General features: G+C 35.2%; 1 protein-coding gene across 7 annotated transcripts in view; it reads right to left on the reverse strand.

The window, feature by feature from the left end:
• CNKSR2 (connector enhancer of kinase suppressor of Ras 2) overlaps positions 1-26,732 on the reverse strand; it is a 276,951-nt gene that overhangs the window by 87,368 nt on the left and 162,851 nt on the right. For 4 of the 7 annotated variants that reach the window (XM_049871590.1, XM_049871586.1, XM_049871588.1 and 1 more), the window contains 4 exons: positions 24,510-24,643; positions 19,609-19,820; positions 4,613-4,702; positions 2,857-3,071 (listed from right to left, as the gene is read on the reverse strand). In XM_049871590.1, coding sequence (XP_049727547.1) covers positions 2,857-3,071; positions 4,613-4,702; positions 19,609-19,820; positions 24,510-24,643 — 651 coding nt within the window. The remainder of the gene's footprint in view (positions 1-2,856; positions 3,072-4,612; positions 4,703-19,608; positions 19,821-24,509; positions 24,644-26,732) is intronic. The other 3 variants (XM_049871591.1, XM_049871589.1, XM_049871587.1) reach the window with 1 other exon arrangement.

A 26,732-nucleotide genomic window follows, 5' to 3' on the forward strand; every position in this document is an offset into this window, starting at 1 on the left:
TCTTAATAAAAAATAGTAAGAAAAACAAAAGAGAAATCTGGATAGAAACCAATCCAGGCACTGAAATGTAATTAAAGTCAACATACGAGGGTACATGTTTCTTAAAAAGTCATACTTTTTTCAAAATTCACTCATGTTCATTAAAGCAAAAATTCATTTGTGTATGGAAGGTCTAGCATGTACAGAGCACCAGAGTGTGGAAATATCACTGGTGTAGGTGATTTGCGTTTTAGTCCTGAGTCTAGCACTTATACTTTCTCGCAATACAGCTTGGATGAGGCACTGGGTAAGGTGGAATAGATATCACCCATCTGGGAAATACCATGGTTTGAGTATCATTTGCAAATAGGGTTATTGTGAGGTTCAAAAGACATAATAAATGTGTAAAATTCCTTGATAACTGTGAAAGTCCTAAAAAAGTGCAAGGTGAGGTCCTAAAGGGAACTTAGAGTCTGGTGAAAATCCCAACAACGAAAGCTCTCTTTTTGAACATTGGTTATAAACACCCAACATGTACTTTGAGGTAACAGTTATTTTGCTTCTAAACCTGAGAAGAGAGTTAGAAATTCCCTAGTCGTCTACTCTGGGATTGGTGGCTCACTGTGACATGGGAGGATCTCCCTCGCCAAGGTTACGGATGTACCTCACTCTTTGCTGGTCCTCTGTCAAAAAGCAGGTGGGATAAACATCATCTATCTGGGAAACACCATTTTACAGACTCAGAACATGCAATAAAAGTACGAGACAAAAGTAGATTCTCTGATTTCTTAGAATAAATTTATAGAAGTTACTAGGCCAGGTTCTTGAGATTTATAGCTAAATAATACCCTTCAGAAAGGTGGTAACAATTTTTATTCCTAGATAATACAATCCACAAGCCTCATCTCTCTACTTTCCTTCCTAACACATTATACTCCTGTCCAGACGTGTATGGCTGTATAGAACAGGCTGAGTGCTTAAATGTGCCTTCGATGGCTCACCACTCTTCTTAGGATAAAATTCAAACTCTTTAACAGTTTATACACTCTCTGTGAAGTGGCCTCTCCAGCTCATCTCTCATTACCAACTTGCCTCTAGAATGGACCAGCTGTCTCTCATATTCAGACCTTTGCTCAGACTATTACTTATGACTGGGACATCAGATTCTAGAGGGAGCTCAAGATTCATACAGCATTTCTGACTATTGGTGATAGCAAAAGTGGCCTCCATTGCACAGCTAATAGTACTGATTTAAGACTGACTTCAAATGCCCGTAAAAAAAATAATTTTACTTGTCAGCCATTTAAGGGAGATTTTGACATGGGTACTACTAGTTTTTTGGAGTGGAAAAGGCTTGGAGGCACGTAACCGGGGAGAGAAGAGGTTGGAAAATGAGCCACCTAGGAGTGCTAAAGACATTCTAACTCCAATCCAAATAAGGGGAAATATTTCTCTACATTCTAGTTTTATGAGAGAGCTATAGAATAAGTAGATGATTTAAAAGTTACTCATGAAAGCAACTCAAGGGTAAGTTATTAAATCCTTCACACATTGTATACCTACATTCTACATCAGTGACAGATTAAATTTTTGAGATACTTTGAGCATTCAGCGTATTTGTTCAAATTACTTAAAAACTTGTAAACCATGTTTTCAAGGACTCCTAACAAGAAGCTATATAGCTCCATTGGCACAGAAAACTCCCTTTTAATCAAAATGGTGTAAAATGGGTTGATTTTGTGAATAAATGTTATGGCTAGGACTGGATCACCCAGTAAGCTTCCAACCAATTCTGTCTTCCCACCAATCTGCAGTGTACAATTTCACCTGGCCCCCACCACATCAACGATGTGAATCCCATGTGAAATTGCTCACCACAGATTGGCAAGTAAATACAATTAAGCTCATGCATACTTTGCTCAGTGCAAGCCGTGTATACTGTGCTTACTGGTTAATCTGCCCTTGATTATGGCTAACAAGGTTCTTAGCCTCCACACTGCTACTGTTTCATCTGGCCTGAGCTTAATGGCCCTGCCTTTGGTCTCTCAGTTGAGGCTCTGCAAAAGAGTGATCAACAGGCCAATCTGATCATGCAAATCCCCAGCTCAAAATTCTTCAATGGCCCTTCATCACTGCTGGAAAAAGCCTAAAGTTCTTGATCTAACCCCTGCCTACCTCTCCAGGCCCATCTCTTGCCCCTTCCTTCCATGCTTTCTCTGGCTTTTTCAATGAACTAGCAATTCTAAGCCACAGACATATCATATTCTCACATATGCCTTCCCACTAAAATACTGCTACTCATCTTTACTTTTCACTTAAATGTTCCTTATTCTGAATCCTTTTCTCACTTCCCCAGCAGTCTAAGGCTCTTCTTCTCCTATGTTCTTCCTACACTTCATACACCCACCATTACATGGAACTGTTGGCATGTCTTTCTCCCCACATAATGATGTGCTATGTCTTCTCATTTTTATCTTTAACACCATGTCTTATGTCTACCACATAAGAGATCATCACTTTTAATGAAATCATAAATACATTAAAAATCCTCTTTAATGCTGAATGTTAGTTATCCATTTACTATGCATTATCACACTGATGATTAATCACCTAATTAACTGTTGTTCTCCATCAATTTTGTGCATATTTACCTTATTAAAATATAACCTGGTACAACATAGGAACTAATTCAACATATAACAAAAGAACAAGTCGATAACCCATCTTTTTTTTTTTTAAGGGCATAAACTATAAAGTTATGATGTTTTCTGAAAATATGGCAACAGGAAAAAAAAATAATCTGGAATTTAGCCAAAAGAGTAATTCACCAGTTTCCCAATAAAAGCTGTATTAAAGAGTCTTTGAGAATGTACTTACATGGTAGAGTGTGGTCTCTGGCACAGGTGTGCCCATGATGTCTTGTCTCAATGCATCCATTTGCAAACTAGGTAGCAATGAATAGTGAGTCGGGCTAGTACTCTTATCACCCTTCTTTTTTGACTTCTTCCCTGTGTCTTTTTTGCTGTTTCTCTGAAACATGTATTCTTCCTGAGCAATTTTTTCATTGCTCATATATCGGAGTAGAGAGTTTTCTATATAAAAAGAGATAAATACACCAATGTAAATATGCAAATATCACACATTTACTATTTTTTCTAATCGTGCTATTAGATTTCATTTCACAAATTTAACTTGATTTAATTTATAAAATATCTATATAATGAAAATATAGAGGATCTTAACGTGTTAGGACCACAGACTAAGCGAGCCAGTAGAGTGTTTTTCCAAGTTTCATTACATCAGAATCACCTGCAGAGCTTGAATGAGAAGTTGTGTGTGGCTCATAAAGTTTCCCCAGAGGGATTCCGCTGAAGCTTGATGGCAAACACTGACCTACTGCATCCTAGGTAGCATTCTTGGAGAAATAAAAACCCGTATTATGAACCAATAGTCAGGAAACTCAGTTCATAAAATCCATGCTTAAATTGATAGCACTTAGTACTTCACGTTTTTTTTTTTTAAAGGTGTCACTTGCAGTGACTTGAAGATGGCAAATGATAGGCATTTCTCCTTTATTTTTTTTGCCCTGGTTTATTCTATAACACAAATGAGGTCGGAAACTGAAGCTTGGAAAGTGAGTGAATACATAGGTGTAAAAGAATCTGTCAATGTTCCTGTATTTACCAACATTTTCAGAAATGCCTGCTCTATAAATCAAGTGTTAAGGAGACTAATGATGCAGATGTTTATGCTTGCTTGTCGCTGTGTGGTCTGTGGATCGGTGCAGTGATGAAATAAATTCTGTACACTGGCTAGAAATAACAGGCAAATAGGTCAACTACACCAGGAAGGAAGCTTATGAGCTTAGGTTCTATGAATTGTTTTGATCTGTTTTGTTTTCATCTACAACCTGACGGCTCTTTATTTTGGAAAGTGGAAGTAGAAGCATGACCCATTGGGCCCACCATATCCACATTTGATCAAATCCCATGTAATGAGACTTCCACTTGCTCTCTTTACTGCTCACTTCAGTATCAGGATAAGTGGACAAAAAACTTGCTGTTGGTTTACACTTCAGGAGTACCCCACCCCCAAGTAAGAAGATATCCCTGAACAGCAAACAGAACAGAAAGAAAAAGCGAAGCAGTTTTTTATTTCCGTTTAATTTCTTTATGGTTTTCATTAGAGTCACTGCCCCAGTTTCAATGAGCTTTTACTCATGAGCTTCAGTGCTTATTTTCAGGTTTTTTTGGTTATCAATACAAAAGTAGTGAGATTGCATTGCGGACCAATGGGGACTGACCACTGTTCCTATTCAGTGAACTTATTTTTTTTATGCAGTTTCACACTTCTGACCTTTTTTCCAAATATGAAATTTCAGATAACAATTAGATATTCATTTTTTATCATGTACTCATCTACCCTGGATCACTTAAGAAGGATTCAGGGAAGACATCTACTTAATAACTGGTCAAGATAGTCAAACGCTGGTCTGAATAGATTTTGGTGTACCATAAAGTCATTGATAGAATAAAAAGTTTTCCACTGAAACCATAACACGCTACTTAAAGAACATTTAAATTTGCTTATTGTTCAAACAACCCAGCCTACACTAAAATTCTAGAACACTTACCTCTTCTACTATCTCTCTTCATCTTATTTGGATCTTCATAGTCCCCCACCCAATTATATTCCACTGGCATAGATATAGGTCGTAGCTTGCCTAAACACAGAGAACAAAATTCACATCACATTGTTTTTTTTTTTTTTTCCCCATGTCTGCTCAAGCTCACACTGATTTGTAGCTACAGTCTGCAAAACACACTCACTCATATGCAACATTATGGTTGGCATTTGTGTTGATGAAGAAAATGTGTGTTTTGAGCCAGAAGGTGAAACTGCCTGTGGCAATTGGTCAGGTGATAATGCAAACTTAAGGCACTTTTTATAAGTAATAAAGAATAGCCCAGGTTTGCTCTCTCAGGAGCCCAGATTTTAAGAAGTGATCCTTTACAAAGAAGATCATTATTTCAGTGATTATACTTCATGTTCAGTAACTGAATCCCTGTGTTATTCTCCAATATTCAAGTGTCTGTACCTTGATAGCCTACCTCCAACATGGTGGCGCCTTGTATTTAACCTGCCTGCAAGGACATTAACCCATTATTTCATGTTGGAATACCATCATGATAACTTCTCATCTTTATTGCCTCCTAATTCCTATCACCATACATTGTGGATACCACCATGCCTCAGCGATATAGCTAGATTCTCTTTCCTGGCCTATTGCTGGATCTGTCCCTAGGCATCTCTTCTGCTACAGTGAGCATGTCTAGTTTAGAGATCCTGGTAACCACTGCTTTGGCCTGTCCCATTTCCTTCTGGGTTTGTATTCTTACTAAACAGCATTTACAGTAGCAAGGAGAAGTCATAGCATAGACTGCAAGGATAACTTTTAGGTGAGCCTGCAGTGTTATTTTTGTTCAACTTGAAGTTCCTGAAACATAAAACAGCCAAAGAAAATTGTACAGAAGTTTTAAAAGGAAACCTAGCACAATGCCTGGCATAAGACAGTTGCTTAGTAAATACTGAATGAATGAAAAGCAGAGACCCATACAGCACTGGATTTTAACAATAATGATGATTACGATAATCATAATAGTACTCCCACCCACCCAGTACTATTATGATTATCGTAATCACACATATATATCATTTACCATATGCTAGGTACTGTCTAAGGGTTTCATATGCATTAGATTGCTTGATTCTCATAAAACTATGAGAAATAAACTACCATAATCCTCATTTTACCAGATGAGGAAACCGAGACAGGTTACGTAACTTGCCCAAGGACACACAGCTGGTAAGTGGTAGTACCAACATTCAAACCCAGACACTCAAACATCACTTCTGCCATAATTCTTGGTGACTTCAATATTCACCCTCCAATATTCTGGCCTCTCCGTTTCTTGATGTTCTCACCTTCGATCATTCTTGTTATCATATACTTAATCTTGTCATCTGCAAAAACTGCAGTCCCTCCACATATCCCACTTTCCAGCTACCACTTTCTATATTCCCAACACACTGCCGGCAGTACTCCAAGTCCAACAGTCCTTCCTTTTTTCATCTATCAATCTAACCACTTTTCAGTGTCTCTCCGTCACTTTATATCCTCTTGACTTCCCTCCTTGCCCAGCTAAATTTCATGATCAATTATTATAATCACTCCAGGAATTAAAAAAAAAATGAGAAGACTTCTAATTCCGTTTTTGAGGAAAGTTTACCAACCTTATGGCTTTTTATTGCGCATACTGATACAGTTTATTTAGTATGTTTTGCTCAGCTCTTTTAAAGTCAGAGGGTGAATTAGACATGATAAAATTATTGAGCCAAAAAAGACAGTATTTAGTAGCTTCCTTTCAAAGTGTACAAACAACTTTATAAGTGATCACCAAAGATTCCAAAATTCCCACGGAATATATCTCTGCTCTTTTACAGAGAGGGAATTTGAGTGAGTTGATTCTAGTTCGTATATTATTCTGCCCATCAAAGGCAGGGTAGAGGTTTTAGGAAAGGTCTCCTTTTGTCATGTCTATTCCACTACTTTGTAGAATCAGTCTTCCAGATTTTCAATGTTATGAATGTTATTATTTTCAAAATATCTACAACTTATTTCTTTAGAATCTGGCCTTTAAAATAAACTCCATTTCAGTATGGGCACCAAGATGGAACCAGTTAACAGCTCTAACACTGTTTCTACATGTCACCAAGAAAAGCCTTTGAAAAGTGAAAAATCCAATAAATAAGCAGTTAATTGTTTTATTTGCTCTGTACATTATTTAAAAAATCCTATTTTGATACTTTTCAAGGAAGTGATTAGTTGTCTGGAGTCAAATATATGTGAACAAAAACAAGAAGAAGAAAGATCTGCACTCATGTTACAATAGTTCACACATAGTATAAGAAATACATAATTGTATTAGTGTTTTGGGTCATCTCTGAGATTCTAAAGGATATGAATCATTGAAGCATGTAATTAAGTTCTTGATACTTCTGGTTATGTTATTCACCACAAGGAAAAAAAATTTGCAGAATACTCTAACACTGACTTTTCGGGGAGTGATTTTTAAAAAAACCAGAATTACACTGTATATTACTAACTCAAAATTGAAGGAAAATATATTGAATTAAACAAAAAAGTAAATGAGATAAAAGGCCTTAATTAAAATTTACTTTTGGAAGATATGAAACCTTTGCTTCCATTATTTATAAAGCTGTAAATTTAGCAATGCAAATCAAAATAATTATTTCAAAAAGTATACTGTTTATGTATAACAATGTTGCTTATAAGTATTAATTCTTTAATACATTTTTTATTGTGCTAAAATATTGACACAGGGTTAATGAAACAGTTAAAGTAATAACGTAAGGTAACATTCTTATATAAACAGCAGTCCTTTGCAGAATGAAAGAGAATGGCTTAAATTATTTCAATTCCAAGTACACAGATCATTGATTGCAGCTTGGAAATATATTTGCCAAGGCATTTATATAGCAGCATTTTAATTTCGCAAGACAGCAAAGTTCAAGTAGAAAAAGAACTTTATGGTTTGATGTTATACTACTGTTGGTAAAAAAAAAAAAAAAAGAAAGAAAGAAAAGGAGCACTATAACCACTACACCAAAAACCAAACCCATTGCAGTTGAGTCACTTCTGACTCATAGCAACCCTAAAGGACAGAGTAGAACTGTCCCATAGGGTTTCCAAGGAGTGCCAGGTGGATTTGAACTGCCAACCTCTTGGTTAGCAGCTGTAGCTCTTAATCACTATGCCACCAGGGTTTCCATAATAAATATATAACCATTATAAAAAAAATTATAGTTAGACTTAAATATATATTATTATTAATACATGTGAAGTATTTTTATTCTCATATGGCATTTTATGACTTATTATATTAAATACACCTGACTCATGCCTACGAAAATGTAGATAAATTAATCATTTGTCTCCGAAGAACAATTTAAAAAATTTAAAAGTCTCTTTAGGCAGTAACAGTTACATTAGTTCTTAAGGTGGTAAAGTTAAGATTACTAAATCATAAAGAAAATTTATAGTAATACCAACTACAATGCTAAACTGTTTTCCTGAGCAAACCTACCTATTTCATTTCTTTGGTGTGGTGTGGGAAATGTACTGTGGTAATTATACCCATGCAGAAGTCTTCTTCCGTTACAGTCAGGAAAAATGAGGATGAGAGTCCATTTAAAACTTTTTGCTGCCCACTCCGTCTTAGAGTCATATTTTATTTTTCTAACAAAAGAGCATTTACTAATTGTAGAGTTCACTTGAAAATGTATCACAGCCCTTGTGATAACTCTTGTGCTACTGCTTCATAGTATAACTATCATCTTGTTACCTGGCTTCCCCTATCTGCTGCACATGTGGGGCTTTCTAATGGGGATCTCCATAGAGGCAGGAATTGTGCACTGTATTGCTTACCACATTCTAATGAATGTAGTATAGGTAAAAGAGAAACATTTTTAAATTTTGTTTGAAATTTATTCTGCAATTGATAGCGCAGCTTTTTATAATAAACTTTTTATAAGCCGCAATTAAACACAAATAGAACACTAAATATAATTTTAAGTATATAGACAATGATGGAGTGCTTTACAGTGATCTATCTACAATACTGTATTTTACTATTAAATTACTATGTTTTAATACTAGTGCACAGAATTCTGAATTCCTTGGACATAAAATAAAATAAACTTTTATTTTAGATAAAAGAGCATTTTCAGTGATATTACAAATGCTACAATTCCCTTTGGCAGAGTTAACTGCTCACTCATCTGGGCTCCCTTAGCTCTTTCCTGATAACTTTAGTACATATGATGCTTAATAGATTGTATTACATCTGTTTATAAGTTTTTCTACTTTTTGACATGAACTAGGTCTTATATATCTTTGTTGTAAATGTCTCTTCCCTGGCAATGACTCTTACCCAGAGCAAATAATCATTAAATTTTTGTTAAATGTTTGAATGAAAGGATGCTAGAGGTTAGTGATTTTTCAAATTATGAGGCTGGTCACTGGTTCCTAGTCCTTCTTACCTACTTAAGGGCATCACTTGAGCAATGCTGTCTTCTCCCTCCTACGTCATTAATTTTTTCCCTCACACTCAATCATTCCCATTAGCACACAAACATGCTGTAATTTTCCTAATCGTAAAATAAATAAATAAATAAAGCTCTCTTGATCCTAACTCCCCTTCCAGCTACCACCTGATTTCTCTGCTCCCCTTTCAGAAAACTCCTAGGAAGGCTTATTTATAACCCCAAGTGTCTAATTCCTTTCCTCCTACTCTCTCTTGAGCCTTCTCCAATTAAACTCCTGGCCCCACTACTCCACCAAAACTGCTGTTGAAGGTCACTATAACCTCCATGTTGCTAAATCCAATAGATTATTCTCAGGGCTCAGAAAGACTTTTCTCATCTTTCTGAGCATTTGGCACAGAGAATTACTCCCTCTTCCTTAGAGCCCTTCTTCACCTGGTACCCAGGACTCTTCCCTCCTCTGGTTTTCCTCTCCTCTTCTCTTTCTAAATTCACACGCATCCTTCAAAGCTAAGCAAAAATGTCCCTTACCTGGGGATGCTCTCCTTGACCTCTTATTCTAGATCTGGTTTCTCTACGTTTGTTCTCATTTTGTCTCAATTATAGTCAACCAATTTATCAAATTAGTTGCTTGAATTCTGTCTCCCTCCTAGAATATAAATTCCATGAGGGAAGGGATAATGTCTCTTTTGTTTACTGTGGTATCTCTGGCACTTAGCACAAGGCCTTAAACACAGGAACTGCTCAGTATTTGTTAACTGATTGCTTGTTAAGAAAGTAAACAGGAGACTCTCCTCTTACACTGGACCACAGGGGCCCAAGCTAAACCATTGCTTTCTATTTTCATAGCAGTGCTTCGAATTAGCTTGAACTGGGTCAGTTATGGCCAACAAAATGAAACCAAAAGAGACACGAATTCTGACAGTTTGGGTGATCTGCAACAATAACTGGAATGGGAAAAATTACGGGTTGAAGCCCTGGAACGGGAGACTTGGAAGAGGTGTACTGAGCCCTTTAAGGAGCCTGATGGGTGAGACTGGATTACTGGCAGGACTGTGGACAGCGAGGAGCCCTGGTGGTGCAGTGGTTAAGAGCTTGGCTATTAACCAAAAGATAGGGCAGTTCGAATCCACCAGCTTCTCCATGGAAACCCTATGGGGCAATTCCACACTGTCCTATAAGGTTGCTATCAGTTGGAATCAACTTGACAGCAAAGGGTTTGGTTTTGGTTTTTGGGAGAGAGCAACACACTTCCAAACCGGTGCATCAGCCACTACCTTTGAGTGGGGCACTGCTGTTTCTGACTCTGCTCAAAATCCTACAGGCAAGAGATAGGGTTGCTGTGCAATGCATAAGTTGCCCTTGTTTTCTAAGAGGGAGATTAGGGGTCTAGCAGGGCTTGGACCTGTAATTTTTCCTGTTCCAGTTATCGTTCTGGTTCACCCAAATTTTAAAAATTCCGTTCTGTTCTAGTTTTGCTTCTTTGGCTGGGACTGAACTGGGAAGAACTGGTTTGAAGCCCTATTTTATAGTTTCCTTCCCTTCCCTTCTTCCTCTCTCCGTCCCTTCCTTCTAAAGTAGTATGTCATCCTGACCAATCCTCTTTATTTTTCTAACAAATTGAGACTTAGAAAGCTGTTTGGTAATCAAATCTGAACTAGAAGTCCTGTCTCCTGATTTCTTATCTAGAAACATTCCCATATTAAGCTACCCATGATGTCTGTTGGAACACCACTCAATTGCTGCCTTTTCTAATTATATCACTTTAAAAAAAAAAAACTCTGTCCCAAAACATGCTAAAATCATTAAGTTTCAGGGTAACAAGCAGCCCCTGAGAAGCAATCTGCTCCCTTACAGTTGCCAAAGAGTTTTAAAAAAAAAAAAGAGAGACTGCAGAGAAATTTCTCCGTAAGTCTGCCATACCCTTTAATGGCCAGAAAAAAGCTTTCTCTAGATTCTAAGGAGAAAAAGTATACACATGTACACACACATATACGCATCTGTTCTAAATATTTTAGCCAAGAGTTGGATGAAAATGAGTATAGTAAGGAATAGTTAAACTATAAGCTCACCACATACACCCATCAAACACCCCACATACCAGACAGAAAAATTACTTTCAGATGGTTGACTGCATTTCTAGGAAAACAACCCAAGGTTATTTAAGGTAGAGAAGCACACATTCAAAAAAGAAGTAAAATGGAATTAAATGGGGAGTCAGTAGTTTTTTAAGGCTAAAGGTAACATATCTGGATCTAATAAGAATGGGCTGTTTGATCTTTAGGGGACTTTTTTTTTCATTTTTGGATAAAAGCGTTTGGAGAAAAATTGGCTTGTAAACATTTCAATGTGATGATCATTTAAGCATTGGCTTTAATTTCCCATAAATAATACAAATAAAATACAAACCTAATGACTATTAACTTGAAATCTTTTCAGTTTCATTAATGGAGAACAGAAACAATTAAAATCTCATTTCAAAGAATAAGCTACATCTTGTTTGTGTATTTTCCTATTCCTTTCTACTCCATACTTTAAATGGGAAGTAATGTTAAAAAGAAAAATTTGTGGAAGGAGAAAATACTGAACTGCATAAAAAATTATATGGCACTTTTAACACTTGATTCCAAGCCTAATTATATTTTGAACAACATTGCCTCCTGTAAATATTCTACCAAGAGAATTGGAGCTGGGAAGGGCAGGCTTTTCTTTCTTTAAATGTTACCACTGTGTGAAGAGGCAATTCCTCTACAATAGATAGGTGTGGGAGGAACAGGGAAGGATTCAGATGGTTTAAAGACTGTCTAAGTAACAATAGAGTTCTGGGTCCTCCTCTGAGAACTCTGATGGGTATAAATGAGCTATGCTAAAATGTTCTTTTACCCCTGCTGTCCTCAGCATTAATAGAGATGTGGACAAGAAAGATGAAAAGCCACACAAATATTATTTGGTTAAAAACACCCAGCTCTCACATGAAAGAACTACAAATTCAAGCAATCCATTTTTAAAAATCCTAATAAAGCAGTGTCTTGAAAATGCTATCACTTCTCATGAGAAGTGAAAAAGACAATGATTAAGACCATCAATTGCAAGTAATGCTCATTTGGAAAAAAATAACATCTTGTTATAATTTCATAATTCCTATCACATATTTTTCTCTTTGGGATCGCACTACCAATGAAGCTAGCAAGAAAGGTAGAGATGAAACACTCGAGACATAGTGAAGTTAATGTCTCAGGATTTCACAAATAATCAGTGTTGGTGGCAGTCCGTGAATATAGACTTTCAAATTCCTACCCCAGCGCTCTTTTCAAATTGCCTCGGTGATGAATCACTCAAGATAACTATATTAAACAAAAATCCAGGTAATTTTTCTTTAAAAATAATTCAAAGGCTGTATGACTATTGCTTTTTTGTTTAAGTGTCCTCCCAGCCAGGTTGCAACTCTTGTAAAATATTCTTCAGGCTATGTGAAGAACTAAAGGAGAATTAGAGAATAAACCCGTGCCTGTTCACTTTGGATTTGCAGTCCACTGCCTTAACATGGAGGAAAATAAATTGGTTTGATATGTGTTACTTATAAAACAACGCCAGGTTTTCATATGTATACTTTTAAATGGCTATCTATTGTTTTCATTATTTGCTCTGTTTCCACAGCTACTGATATTAAGGTAATCAGTGTATAATTTTTAGTCATCTCTTCTTTAACAACATTGGATATAACACTTGACGTTTTCTATCCCCAGGGATCTATTTCCTCCATGATTTCTGGCAAATTGCTTTGCAATGAAACCGGTAATCCCACACGTAGCTGGCGGTATAGAACGTCATGCACTGGTATTTCTAGTTAGCTTTTTTTACTTTAGTTTTGACTTTTATCACCAATAAGATTTACTCTAGAAATGGTATACATCTGGCTTTTTTGCAAGATAAAAATGAAGAGGATATTCAACAAGCAGACTACTGCGCAGGGTTCAGCCTAAGCATTCAGGTTTTTCCAAATGCTTATTTGTAAGTCAGCTGTTTGGAACTTGAAACACAAAGACAGTTTTCACTGGTATTTGAGTGTTCAAGAGGAGCTGCAAAAACTACTTCAGCATTTTCCAAAATACATTCCATCAAACATTAGTTCCATTGGGAAGTTAATACATACTATGTGGCTGAAAAAAGATTCAACGTACAAATAAGTCTGGGAAACAGTAAGTTAACCCAAGTTCAACAAGACTTTCAGAGCCTTTAATATGCTAATGTGCATTTATTAACCTCTAAGAGGGGGATAAAATATGCAGAGCTTCCCAGTCTTATTTCACCACATAACCTCTCTTTACAAAGACTCTCTTTCAGGACTAGTAGTCTGAAGAATATACTTAGGAAAATGCTAGATTACTTAAGCCACGCTGTGATTTGAACACTAACAGCTCTGTTTAACTTTACCTACCTGACATTTCTTACATTTTTTCCTCCATAAATCATTCTTATATCAACTAGGGACAAATGTATCTCTTCCTGACCCAGGAGATGTCATGATTAGGTTTTTTTTTTTTTTTTTTTATCGTAGGGCAGGATAGGTAATCCCAGACACCTACAACATATACTATATATAATTTTTTACCCAAGAAAATATACTAAGTGAATAAAAGTAGATATATCTTTTCAGGGCAATAACGTCCCAGGTTGTTAAAAAAAAAAAAAGCTATCGGCCCTATGTCATATAAAGCTTCTAAGTCTTATTTTCTAGTATCCGATTCTGTGTTCAGGTTTTTCAACAGCAGTACCACTGACATTTTGGTCAAATCGTTCTTTATTGAGAGGGCTGTCCTGTGCATTGCAGGATGTTCAGTAGCATCCCAGACCTCTACCAAGTAGTAATCCCCCAACCACTGAGTGGTAACAACCAAAAATGTCTCCAGACATTGCCATATATCTCGGGGAGGGGGGCAATATCGCCTACAATTGAAAATCATTGAGTTAGACTGCTTCTATTCTTGGCTTTTCCATTCTGTTTATAAGGGAAACACGATTTCATCTGGTTCTTATCTTTCTAGTGATTCATTCACTTGAAGAAATTTCTTTTGTCCTCTGATAGTTGGATTTGCTTTGCTGATGCAGTTTGCTAATCTTTCCATTTTATCCGCATACTAATAGCCTGGAACCTTCTTAAAGGTTTCTTTTCTTAATCTTACTGTTTCATCCATTACCTATTACCTTGAACTTTTCAAAGTAGTCTTTTCTTCCTAGGTTTCATTTCTTTTGAGAGTCTCTAACTGTTTTATTTATTTTACATATCTTTTCTCTTCCTTTTTAGTGACTAAAACTTCAAAAAGTTAAAAAGGTCAAAAAGGTATAGGGGCTCAATTGTTTTCAGATTTCTGATGGTGAGAGGCTGTAACTGGGTCGCTCTGGGTCACCATATGAGCGGGTGAGTCCTGTGATGGAGCTTAAGAAGATTTAGATCAGGCAGTTTCCTGTGTTATTGGCTGTTTGAAGGCTCTTCCTTCTACTTTTGCAAAAACCAAGCCAAAACAAACCAAAAAAAACTCTATTGGCATTTCTTTTAATTGCCATACTATTGGGTAGGTAGAGGGAACACGTCTAGCTCCGATGTCCCATCCTAAGTCTCCCCACAGAGAGGGGGAAGTGGTAATCTGATTGATCATTACTTCACAGTCATTGGGACATTTTTATTACATCATTTAGGCGCCATTTTCTGAGCCCTTTCAATGAGGCAAGAACTGTCCTAAGTGCCATTTAACCCTCATAAAGACAATATGAGTAGTTTTGGTATTCCATCTTACAAATAAAAAAAAACAAAAGTATACAGGTTAAATAAACAACTATTAAGGGCCAAGCTGTGACACCAAAGTCAGGTCTATCTGACCTCAAAACTCACACTCTTCTATTCCTACCAGTAAAATTGTAAAAATTAAAGAAGAGTGTCTTCTTTAGGTGATTATTCTAATTTTTATATCAGGAACAGTCTATTTTCTATTTCTTTGTCAAAATATAATTGAGCTGCTTTTCCATGGTCCCTTGCCACATCAGCTTGATATCGAAAATTATTTTGTGACGCTAACCAACATGTAGTCTTTCTAAAAAAAATAAGATTTATTAAATAAGTCCAAAGGAATTACAATTCCTGTGAGTATACTGTACATCTCATTTTTGATTCACTAATTTCTGTTTCTATGGTTAGTTCTGCTTTGGAAATGGTACATTTTACTTGAGCACAGGGATTTCATGTGGTTAGAATCCCATTTGCTTTTCTATCTAGCATAGTTGATGAGTGACAGCTGGACTTTCTCCTGATAAGGAAGATTATATTTTAAAAAAAACTACAGGAAAGAGTACAGGCTTGTATTTGGAAATAAAGAAGAAAGTATGAATTTATTATCTGTATTTGATCCTTTAGGAAATATCTGAAATTATGCTCTTAATTGTAATTTAACTGCCCAAAAGACAGAGCAAAATTCTAAGAATGACTTTGTAAAATAAGGGGAAAAGCAATGCTGAAGTATGATCAGAGACCCTGGAATCTCCAGAGAACATCCTCACCTTACACTGATAAAGACCATTAGTCTGCAGGGTCACTGCCCATGTCCCTTCATGCTGCTGTAGGTCATTTTAAGCCATTCACAATCATGTGGATAAAAGGACACGGTATTGGGTTTTCTCTTGCCCTGACTACTTGAGTAGAAAATACTCAGGTATAATGTTATAGAAATTATTTTTCCTCAACGTACAATGTGTACAAATAACATTGATGAGGAGCATTTCTAAAATATCAACTTTACATTCATACACATGCTTTTTGTTAGGGCTTAGATTTTCAATAAATCAGAAAAAGTTTGGATTCCAGTCTTTGAAACAATACTATTGTGTTACATTATTGTAAAACACACGTTTTCCTCCTTTTCTTATAAAATGTGACCACTCACGCCACATAGACTCAGCCAACAGTGTCTACCTTTTATTTAGCAGGTTTCTGTGCATAGAAATGCACTGTGATGGATAGTAAGGGCAAGGAGTCTGAGCACAGAGAAAGGGAAAACTGGTAAGAAATAGTACCGTTTTGAAAAGCTGCCAAGCAACCAATCTCATCAGATTTGAACTTTTGTCTTTGAAGCACGCACAGATGAAACCAAATAGTTAAACTGATTTAATGCTACCTCTCCCCAGCCCTTTCAATTTTTAAAGTATCTATGTAATAATGATAATAGCAAAAATAAAAATCTAATACATACTGCGCAATTCAAGGCAATTTATAATGTGTTGTCATTAAAATTCTCACAAAAACTATTATCACCGTCATTTAACAAGTAAGAAAATTGAGTCCTAGGGTAACATTCCCAAGGTCGCACTGGAATAATGGCAGATAATCCACCGCCATTGAGTGGGTTCCAACTCTTAGCGACCTATAGGACAGAAGAGAACAGCCCCATAGTGTTTCCAAGGCTGTAAATCTTTATGGAAGCAGATGATGTCCCATGGAGCAGGTTCTAACTGTGAACCTTTCAGTTAGCAGCCAAACGCTTTAGCCACTGACCCACCAGGGTTCCTTAATGGCAGATAAAAAATAATTAAATTAGATAGAAAAGAAAAAAAATAGGAATACAAAATATGTCTGCTGCTACAGCCAATGCTATTAACCACTACTCTATGTGGCTTCCCCTACTGAAATCTGTGTTTCCAGAAATTATTCTTGTCTTGTCTGTCTTTCTAGGAAAGTAAAACCTATTTTGTGCTCTCTGATTTAAAAAGGATGTAACACATGGTTGCTAATTTTACTCCCAATTTAAGTTTTTTTCTGAGGTCTGTCAGGGCCACGTCCACTTAAACGCATGTTTATTATAGCGGCCAGGAAATACAAAACAATATCTACAAGAACATACAATATCAGACCTACTTCTGCTTGCCTGAAATAAAATACTTGAATTTGGAGGGAGTGACACAACTTTTAGAAATTATTTTCCTACAGTTTAGTAAATTATTATTACATTTAGCTAGGAATGTATTTCGTTATTAGTACCACTGGTAGGGTCCACAAATATTCATGCGTACTTAATCCCAGATCCACCACTTATTAGTTGGGTCAGTTATCTAACCTCTGTATTTCAGATTTCTCATCTGTAACCGAAGGATTTTATTAGTATCTACTTCATAGGGTTTTCCCCTATGGGGTTCAGTTGTTGTGAGGATTAAATGGATTAATGCCATTAAAATGCTTAGAACATATATAAAAGCTCAATAGGTATTATTTACTTATTTCCTTAGAAAGGCCTTCCACTGAATATCCATATTGTACTTGTCTACTAGTACAAATAACTGTACTTCTTTCAACTCACTCTAAGCAACAACCAGTGGGTACGTGATATAAAGTGAGAACTTTGGTTAAACGATATATTCTAAAACCCATAATTAAGAGTATTTTTAAGCATTCTTTTGTTTCTTTGTTCACTGTGTCTAATAACAGATCTTCTCTAAATATGTTTCTCATATATTTAACTTTAAAATACAACTGTACTAAGACAATGTGCCAAGTACACACATATTTCACCTGTCCCCCTTTTGCTTCTTAAAATCCTATCCAGACTCTGACAATCTCAACTCTAACTTCTCTTTGAGTAAAGAAGTAATCTGGGGAGTTAGAAGAGTAAAGGTGGCTAAATACACATACTTCAGGATAAGAGGATTTGTGACTAAGGCCTAAGTTGAACACACTAAAGATAAAGAACTAGGATAATACGCTGCATTCTAAGGCATCATACAAGTGCTTACAAGTTAAATTACTGTCATTTCCAGAAAATATCAGATGTGAACTTTTTTGTACTTTAGTTTTTTTGCAGCATACTTCATCAGAATAGTGTGTTTTCATTTTCGTTATTTTCAAATACAAGAGAATACTGTCACACTTTGGAGTACATGTTAGGGCCACTTTATAGGTTAAATAAAGAAGTTGCGTTATTCTGACAGTCATCTCTTATTGTTTACAAAGCTTTGAAGTAATTTGTATTGGGGCCTTTAGGGCCTAAGCTGAGATATTCACATCAGTCCTTAGATCTCAGACCTAGGTTTGAGAAGGTGCCAATCAGCGAGCACTTGTGGAATAAATAAATAAAAATGAAAATCTTATGGACTTTTAGAAAATTCCACCCAAAACCTTATTTGCTCCTTTAAGTACTGTTATTCAAATGATTTTTATTAAGAAATTACTATCTTTAAGACACTATATTAGTCATGGGGGAGGGGTAGAAATAACAAAGATGGCAGGCATTTATACTGCAGAGGTTTATAATAGAGAAGAAGAGCAAAGGTATAAATACCTTCAATATACAATGCTTCAAAATAAGTGCTACCACAGTAAGTATAATTGAGGAGCTATGCTAAAAAAAAACCCATTACTTAGTCTCATGATAAAAAAGCACATGTACAGAGAATAATGCAAAGTAAGGTAAGTACGGACCCTGGTCTTTAGGATCAATTTGGGCAAAACTTTTCATTCAAAATTATTACCCAAGAGCAGCGAAGAAATTAGGCATGTGCAATAAGGTATGTGACGCCTGTTCTTGTGGGGTTGCTGGAGAGGTATATGGCCATGGTGAACAACTGGTGGCGGGTGGCAAGGGAGAGTTAAAAACAACTTTCCTTCTGCTCAGCAACCAGTGACAAAGTCTGGACTAGTGAGCAGGGATCCTGTCCTTCCCCAAAATATAAGAGCCTCACTGAAAATTATAGTTTGAAAACTGGAAATGGAGGAGCACAGACTTCCAATTCATTCTGCAATAGGACCACAGGTTTTCCTACTTTGACTTCAGGCAACTTTATTTGCAAACCTTTCAGATACAGTATGTTGATTTTAAGTATTTGTGACTGGGTAACTTTCTTGGTCATGCATAGAAAAACATGTTAAATATAAAAAAAATTCTATATATATGGTAACTCTAGACCCATCTTTGCCTTATATACAGTATGTCCATCCTCCTTAAAATGTCAACTTTTCCACTCACATGTCACATTGATTTTGTAGCTTCTAAAAAAAAAAAAATACAAAACTTGAGATGAGGTTTCCCCCCAAAAAGTCTAATTTTGAGATTTAAAAAAAAAATCTCTGTGGAATAAGGGAACAATTTTATTTTAAAGAAGTTTTTTTTATTAACAGTAAGTATTTATTATAAAAACTGAAAAAAAATGGATTATTCCAATTTGGGAACATCTGACATACAAAACGTACATGTGATGCTAAAAAGATTTTCATTAAATCATTGATGAGCTAAAATATTACCTACTGTCCTTCCTTATCTTTGGAAAACTTAGAATAATTTCTAATGCCATGCCTCAAATCATTGAGATTCCACTTAGAAGCATATGACTGACACAGATCAATTATAAAGATTCAAAAGCTATCAAGTAATTCCCAAAACTCAAAAACCTAGGAAAGGAAATGGAGATTTCCATGCCAGAAATATATTCGTATGCAAACGTTAAGAGAAGAACTCTTATAGTTACCATAAGTTGGGGTGCTTTCTCGTCTTCCTTGACTGCTTGATCTTCCTTTTTCATATTCATAGCAATACAAGACAGTATCTTCTTCAACAATATTAAATCTCTTTCGGTATTCCTGATCCAAAAACGAATTTGGTGATTCAGATCCCTTATGGACTGGCTTGCCCACCATATGCCCCCTGAGGTCTTCACAGGGAAGGTTTCCTTTTTCATCCCTAAAGGAAGGGCAGAGTAAAGGAGAAGGAAGTAGGATAGCATCAGGGTGGTAAAATGGCAGAGAAGGTCTAAAATAATAATGACATCCTCCCCATACAATGCATCTTCTGATCTTTCCAACTTTCCTTTGAGATTCATAGGGCAATTTTTAATTATTCCCACTTTGCAGAAAAAAATGCTGAGACTCAGAGATGTTAAATGACTTAACCAAATGTCATACAGCTAATAGTGGAGATAGTAATGGCTCATGGGTTTTCTAACTCTTGTTCTAGTCCATTTTTCACTTTGTGTCATACAAAGAAAATCATCTTAGCACATTAACTTGGTTTTAGTGTTCGAGATAGCAGGTATAATGTTAACAATGTTAACTACATAGCTTTCTTCTGCCAGTTTACTAAATTGATTATTGGTAATAACTTCCACTGCTCAAAAACAAAGATTTGTTTAGGAACTACCACCTCTGTAAGGGATACTATGGCCTTAAGAACCACATTAAAAAAAAAAACAAAAACATTAGCACTACAGAAACTGGTATTATAAGAATTTCAAACAGCATTGTTATTAATTTAACATAAACTTTAATCAGCCTTAGTATTCAAACTCTAAGTATCTCATTTAAGAGTAAAAAGAGCTATTCATAAGACTCATTCTAAACCGGATGTATCGAAATTTCATTACACATCAGTTTTTTTTTTTTTTCGTGGAAGGAAAATGGAGACTTTATAAAACATGGAATTTAAGCATGGAATTTAGGGTGATGACAAGTTTATTTGTTCTTCTAGAGGATTCTAGAGAAAAAAATTCCAATAATTCATGGAATCCTTAAAACCTATTACTCACACCTAGTAATTGGTGATTGAGCCTATCACAAGTGGTATTTTGACAGAAATATTCCATTTAGGATTGACTAAACTGAACCTTGTTTAATTTATGGAATGTTTCGCTGACAAGTTATGAAAATTTTGTTAGAAAGGCTTGTCTTCTAGAAAATGACTATTAACGTAAATGTAATCTGTTTCTTCCCTTGACTATCATTACTTACATTTCTTCTTAGTTCTTAATTGTTTCCAGTTATCCTAAACAGGGCCATGAGTCAATACTATGAAACCAGGAAAAAACTTAATTTTATATTAACTTCTAAGATTAAAATCTTAAATCTACAGAATAAACTGAATTATAAAAATCCTAACCCATTGCCGTTGAGTCGATTCTGACCCATACCAACCCTAGAGGACAGAGTTGAACTGCCCCATAGAGTTTCCAAGGAACGCCTGGTGGATTCGAACTGACAACCTTTTGGTTAGCAGCTGTGGCACTTAACCTCTACGCCACCAGGGTTTCCAAATGAATTATAGCAAGACACAAATAAAAAGAACAAATTTTCAATTAAGTCCTATTATGCTTTATAAAGATGGTGATGAACTTGTAAAACTAATGTCGAATTCAAAATAGGAGTCTCGGCCTCTTAAGTATCTGTACGCAAATATATGCAAAGATTAGGCTTGTCCAAATGTAGAGACATTCCTAGTATTTGAAATATGTAGAAAGTAGTACATGCTATTCAAGACTGACCGAATCAGCACATTGTCTTATTAACTCACCACGAGCTGAGGCTACCACTTGCGCTGCCATTTGCTCTTTTATTTTTTTAAAATAAAAGTATTGTTGATTATGAAATTATAACTATATAGCTAGTTCTTAGGCCACATTAAGAAAATAAAAATAAAACACAGGTAGAATTTTACATTTAGCTAGTTGAAAGCTTTGTCTGAACAAATGCCCTGGTACTTTTTGTTACCATTAGTCCTCAATCAAAAAGAAACTTACACTGTAATTAGCCTGCAAACAACCCTAAAGAATTTGTGGCACTGGCGTAAGGCAAATACGTATCTGTAAATGGGCAGACTTCTCTACGAATGCTAACACAGTTGAGGTCAGAGAGTGATTTGGCTCTAGTTAATTCACCATGCTCTATTTATACGGACATACCCTGTGGGAGAAAATTGGAAGTGCTGATAGTGCTTACTCTATAATGATATGAAGGACGGACCTCATACCAACAGGGCACAGTAATTAAACATGTCTACACAGAATACACTCAAATAAAGTTGAATTAAGAAAAGTACAAACCCAAAACAAACTTTCTCCTGCAGAATAAATTAATACACTGAGAGACAGAGTGAGTGTGTGTGTGTGCGCGCGTGTGTGTGTGTGTGTGTACACTTAGGTCATGACTCTCTGAAAACGTCTATGTATTAATTCATCGGGCTGTAAGGATATTTTTATTTTTGTCATTTTTAACTTTTCTTAATGTTATATATTTGTACGTACATGTAATAAATCTACACCTTTGCTTTATTAAAGATTTAAGGGAACAGATTAAAAGTTAGAGTATTGCTTTATTATTTAAAAGTGCACAGTAGAGTTCAAAAGAAAAATTACTGCATAAACTTCATAGCTGTGGAAAGAGCTATAATATAATCTTCATTTGCATCACAGAAAAAGGAATTTGGTCAAATATAAAAATGCACCATACATTATGATTAATGGTAGAAAAAAAATTTTATTTTTTCTTATATAGTATATAGTCACAAGTCAAAATAAAATACCAATGAAATCTCACTCATTTCACAAACATGAGTGTTTTCTCTTTTAAAGAAAAAATAAAAAGCACTTTTGTAACCACATTTGTTTTTTTCTGGAATAAATGTGTTCGAAGAATTGTAATTACCTGAAAAAAATTCTACCAAACGTGAAAACTAATCCTGCCATTTTTAAGATGCAAAAGCTTTTACTGGCTTATAATTCAAATATATAATTAACATATGTCCTAAGGCTATACCTATAAAAAGAATGACAATTGCAAAAAGTTTTACGAATATAATTTCATGTCAAACCAGATAATGCAGATAATTTATACAAGGCTGTGGTATCTTTGATGCATGAATTGTTCTGGTTGTGCTATACTGAAAGACTGTGTGACTGGTTAACTAATAATGTGAGTCTAAATACATTTAGAATATACTGTTAAATTACACCCTGACCTACTAAGAATCAATTAAAGCAAGACAGTAAGCACCAATTATGAATTTTACTGAAAAGTATGGAGCTTTCAAGCAATATTGATCACTATTTTTACATTTCAACCTCTCACGTTCTCTTGTATTTTTAAATAGCACTCGGAGGACAGAGCTGGATCATTTTACTCTTTTGTCTTAAGTGTATTTTAAATATTTTCTAAGAAATGCTTTACAGCAAGTTCCTCCCCACCCAAGAAAAGAGGAAAGAACATTTAAAAACTGCAGAGATTTGACAAAATAATCTTTTGCTGTATATCTGCATATGTAGGTTTCTGAAGAATAAGGCCTCTTAAATAGTCAGTTGCCAAAAAAAGGTCCCTTCCTATTTGAAGCACATATGCTTTTACTCCTCCTTGAGCAAGAGTACTCAGAAAGCCTGACACTGTCTTAATGGAGTTAAAATGCAACTCATGTTTTACTAGGGTATTGGATGGTTTGGCACATCTGATTGCAAACTGAACAGAAGACTATAAATTATATATTAGAAAGATTTATGAAATGCTAGCTTAGTAAATTATATCATCTCATAAATCATGTTCCCATGATGAAAAAAAAACATAGCCACATTTAATTCTCAAAAATATTAGAACAAAAATGTTTATAAAACTGACTCTTTTTATTACTAGATGACAACACAGTATTTACAGACATGGCATGTGGCCGTGTAGCATTCCGATCCTAAAACATCAGTACCATCATATGCAACAGAATAAAAATTTCAGGAACACTTCTAAAGAATAATGAGTATTAATTAAGCCCAAGGAATTTCAGTTATTTTATAACCAGAAGAATTGAATATTCACTATAGTGCCTAAAAACAAGAGACCTAAATTATTGTTTTTGAATAACTGCACAACTAATTTAAAAACGGAATCAAATTCTTTGTGATTGGTATTAATTATCTCTAGTTAGTGCTAGCCCTTTTCCATAATTTTTGTATTCTGCAAGGCTAGCTATAAGAATGCTTTTGGACAGGAAGCATTACGCACAAAGCTATGTTCTCCCAGACCTGCCAGGAATTTCAAATAGGAGTCTGGAAATGGAATTGAGATAGGGCCTCAAGAAATCTAGAAAACAGACTTTAGCAGGCAATTTATTCTCTTGCAAACTCTCTCTACTTCTCTACTTCCTGAAACATTAATCAACTAAGGAAGTAGAAATTCTAGATACAGAAGTATTAGCGGAAAAAAAAAAAAAACTCTTCCCTCATCGCATACATTTAAGAAGGCATAGAAGTTATCTATAACTTCCCCTTAAAAAAAAAAAATGAAATGTTCAAAGTCAACTGAGGCTTTGACTGGGGCTTCTTAGCCAAAAAGCTTCACTTATTCTTTACTTATTAAAATAATCATAACTGCTATTTAAGACTACTTTTCTATTATATGAGAAAATGGGTATGAGATATTAACACATAGTGTTTAATACAAATTAGTTATTATTATTAACCAAAGTGCATCCTCAATAATGGAATGACTTCCCAGAATGTGTCCAGGATTCCTAACTGAGAAAATATTCAAGGCGTTCCTTGGGAATTGACTTCACAGCTTACGCTCTGTTTGGTTAGTTTCTAGGCAGCAGCTGACTAGAACATGAAGGTTAGTTTTATACCTGGGAATGTACGGTTCTGCAGGAGGAGGGGGAATGTAGAGATCCTGGAGGGCTGAACTGTCTCTTTTGGTGGGTGTACTGATGGTGCTGGAAGGCGTGGCAACGCTGCTTGTGGGACTTCTAGGTATAAGAGGCTGGTTAAAATGAAAAAGAAAATACATACGCACACAAACAACACACAAAACAACAACAACAACGACACATAGTTATTTTAAAATGATCTATTTCTGCCAAATTTTGAAGTTGGCTGAAATCAAGAAGCATGTTATTTAGCACATAAATAATCCTTTGAATCTCCAAAAACAAAGCATTTATTATGTAAAACATTTCCTCTTAGTTCCCAACTCACCTTATTCTGTGGTATAAGACACTTAAAAGCTACTTATAAGGTGGCAATACCATGCAGTGTTGCATAACAGGGAGATTTATCTCAGAGTCAGGAACCTATTTAAATTAAATTTACTTTGTTAGAATCCCACAGAAGCCTCTGAAACAAGGATAATAAAAAGTAACTCTTAAAAGAATTCGCTCATTCACATCTTGATTGATATATGAGAAAGACATCTCAGATCTTTTCCCAAAAAGAAGACAAACCATACTTCTAGGTTAGTAGAACGCTGAAGAGTCTCAGAAAATATTATACAAGTGGAATATGAAAGGCTAACTAGAAAGAGTATTTTCTAGAAAAACATACTTTTTCTTGTAAATATAAACACAGCTGTCTTCTCAAAGCCATTTTATGGTACATGTTCAAAAGTCTGGTGATCAGTGTGACGCAATCATTTCACCTTTCGTAAGCACACACATTTACCTTTGTTTAGAATAATTTTAGTTGTGTATCTATAGATCTCTTTTCCACGTCTGTATTTGATATTTTCTCTAGAAGTTAAGATAGTGTATATTTTGTCTTAAGCAATACATCAAGATGCATTTACTTAAGAGTACTCCCAATTTTAAGCTTAACAGCATTTAACACTGATGATGTGGTTCAAGAAATCATTCTAAAGTGAAACTATAACTCACAAATTTTCATCTGTATCTTACCGATTTTACTGATTAGCTACATATACAATTAACATTAAAAGTAAGAATTGTAGAGAAATTGCAAACCAAAAATAACGATCACAAAACGAACTGTATCTTTGCATGGCAAGGTGTCATTTCAGCCAGTACGAAAACACTTTTAGCATAATAAGACCCACGGTTCTATTACTTTAACGAGTATTGCTGGACAATCAAAAATAGCACATTACAACTATTTTATATCATGACGATACTTTTGTACAGATCAACAAAATTTGTTCCAAACGCCAGGCATAAGTACAATGTAAAGTACAACATGGGTCACTGGGGTAGGCTACATAGTTTATAACTCACTTCATGGTTTTGACCTTCCTTAGTTACACAGCTCACCTGAATAGCTTGAAATCACACATCCTGCCAAAATGAAGGTTAAGTTTTAATCTATGTGAAATAGAGATTAAAGAAAGACAGGGAGAAAGGAAAAAGAATGGATAATTTATTTTGGGACTCTATAATAGCATCTCATTAAAAAAAAACCCACTGCATCTCATATAATGTAAAAAAAAAAAGTCAGAAGCTTTACATGTTAATTGAGGAAATTTGAGGAATTTTAAGGTAAGACAGTATGCAGTAAAAACTATTATGTTTAACTCTGCTGATTTTGGAATAGTGTCCAGTTAAACGATGTGTGTCTTTTGAAAACAAAATGCTTGGCAATGAGATTATAAAGGAGTCACCTGTCTGGATGAACACCATAAAGTTCCAAGAAATAAAGAACTGCATTTTTTCTAAGAATGCATTTTATGCCTCTACAGACCTTGAATGATAGATTCTTTAAGTATTTAGACCAACAACAACAACAACAAAAATGTATGCATGTAGTTACTATGACGGGACTTTATAATTGTATTCCTGTCTTGGTATTAAACACAGATGACATTAAATTGAAGTCTGGCAAAAATGTTATCATAAAAGAATAGAAATGTAGTAAAGAAAACATCTATTACACAGTACATTATCTCCAATACTATTTAACAGATGCACTGTGAGAGAAAAACTTATATTCAGTATGCTTTTTAAATGCTCTAAAATAAAAAATACAATAAAATTTTTCTTTATTTTTTATTATGTCTCTTATTTTAAAATATCCTAACAATTACTACGAGTGAACTTAAGCACATGTTCTAAAAACATAAGTGC

The sequence above is a fragment of the Elephas maximus genome, chromosome X (assembly GCF_024166365.1).
Source record: "Elephas maximus indicus isolate mEleMax1 chromosome X, mEleMax1 primary haplotype, whole genome shotgun sequence".
Classification (NCBI taxonomy): Eukaryota; Metazoa; Chordata; class Mammalia; order Proboscidea; family Elephantidae; genus Elephas; species Elephas maximus.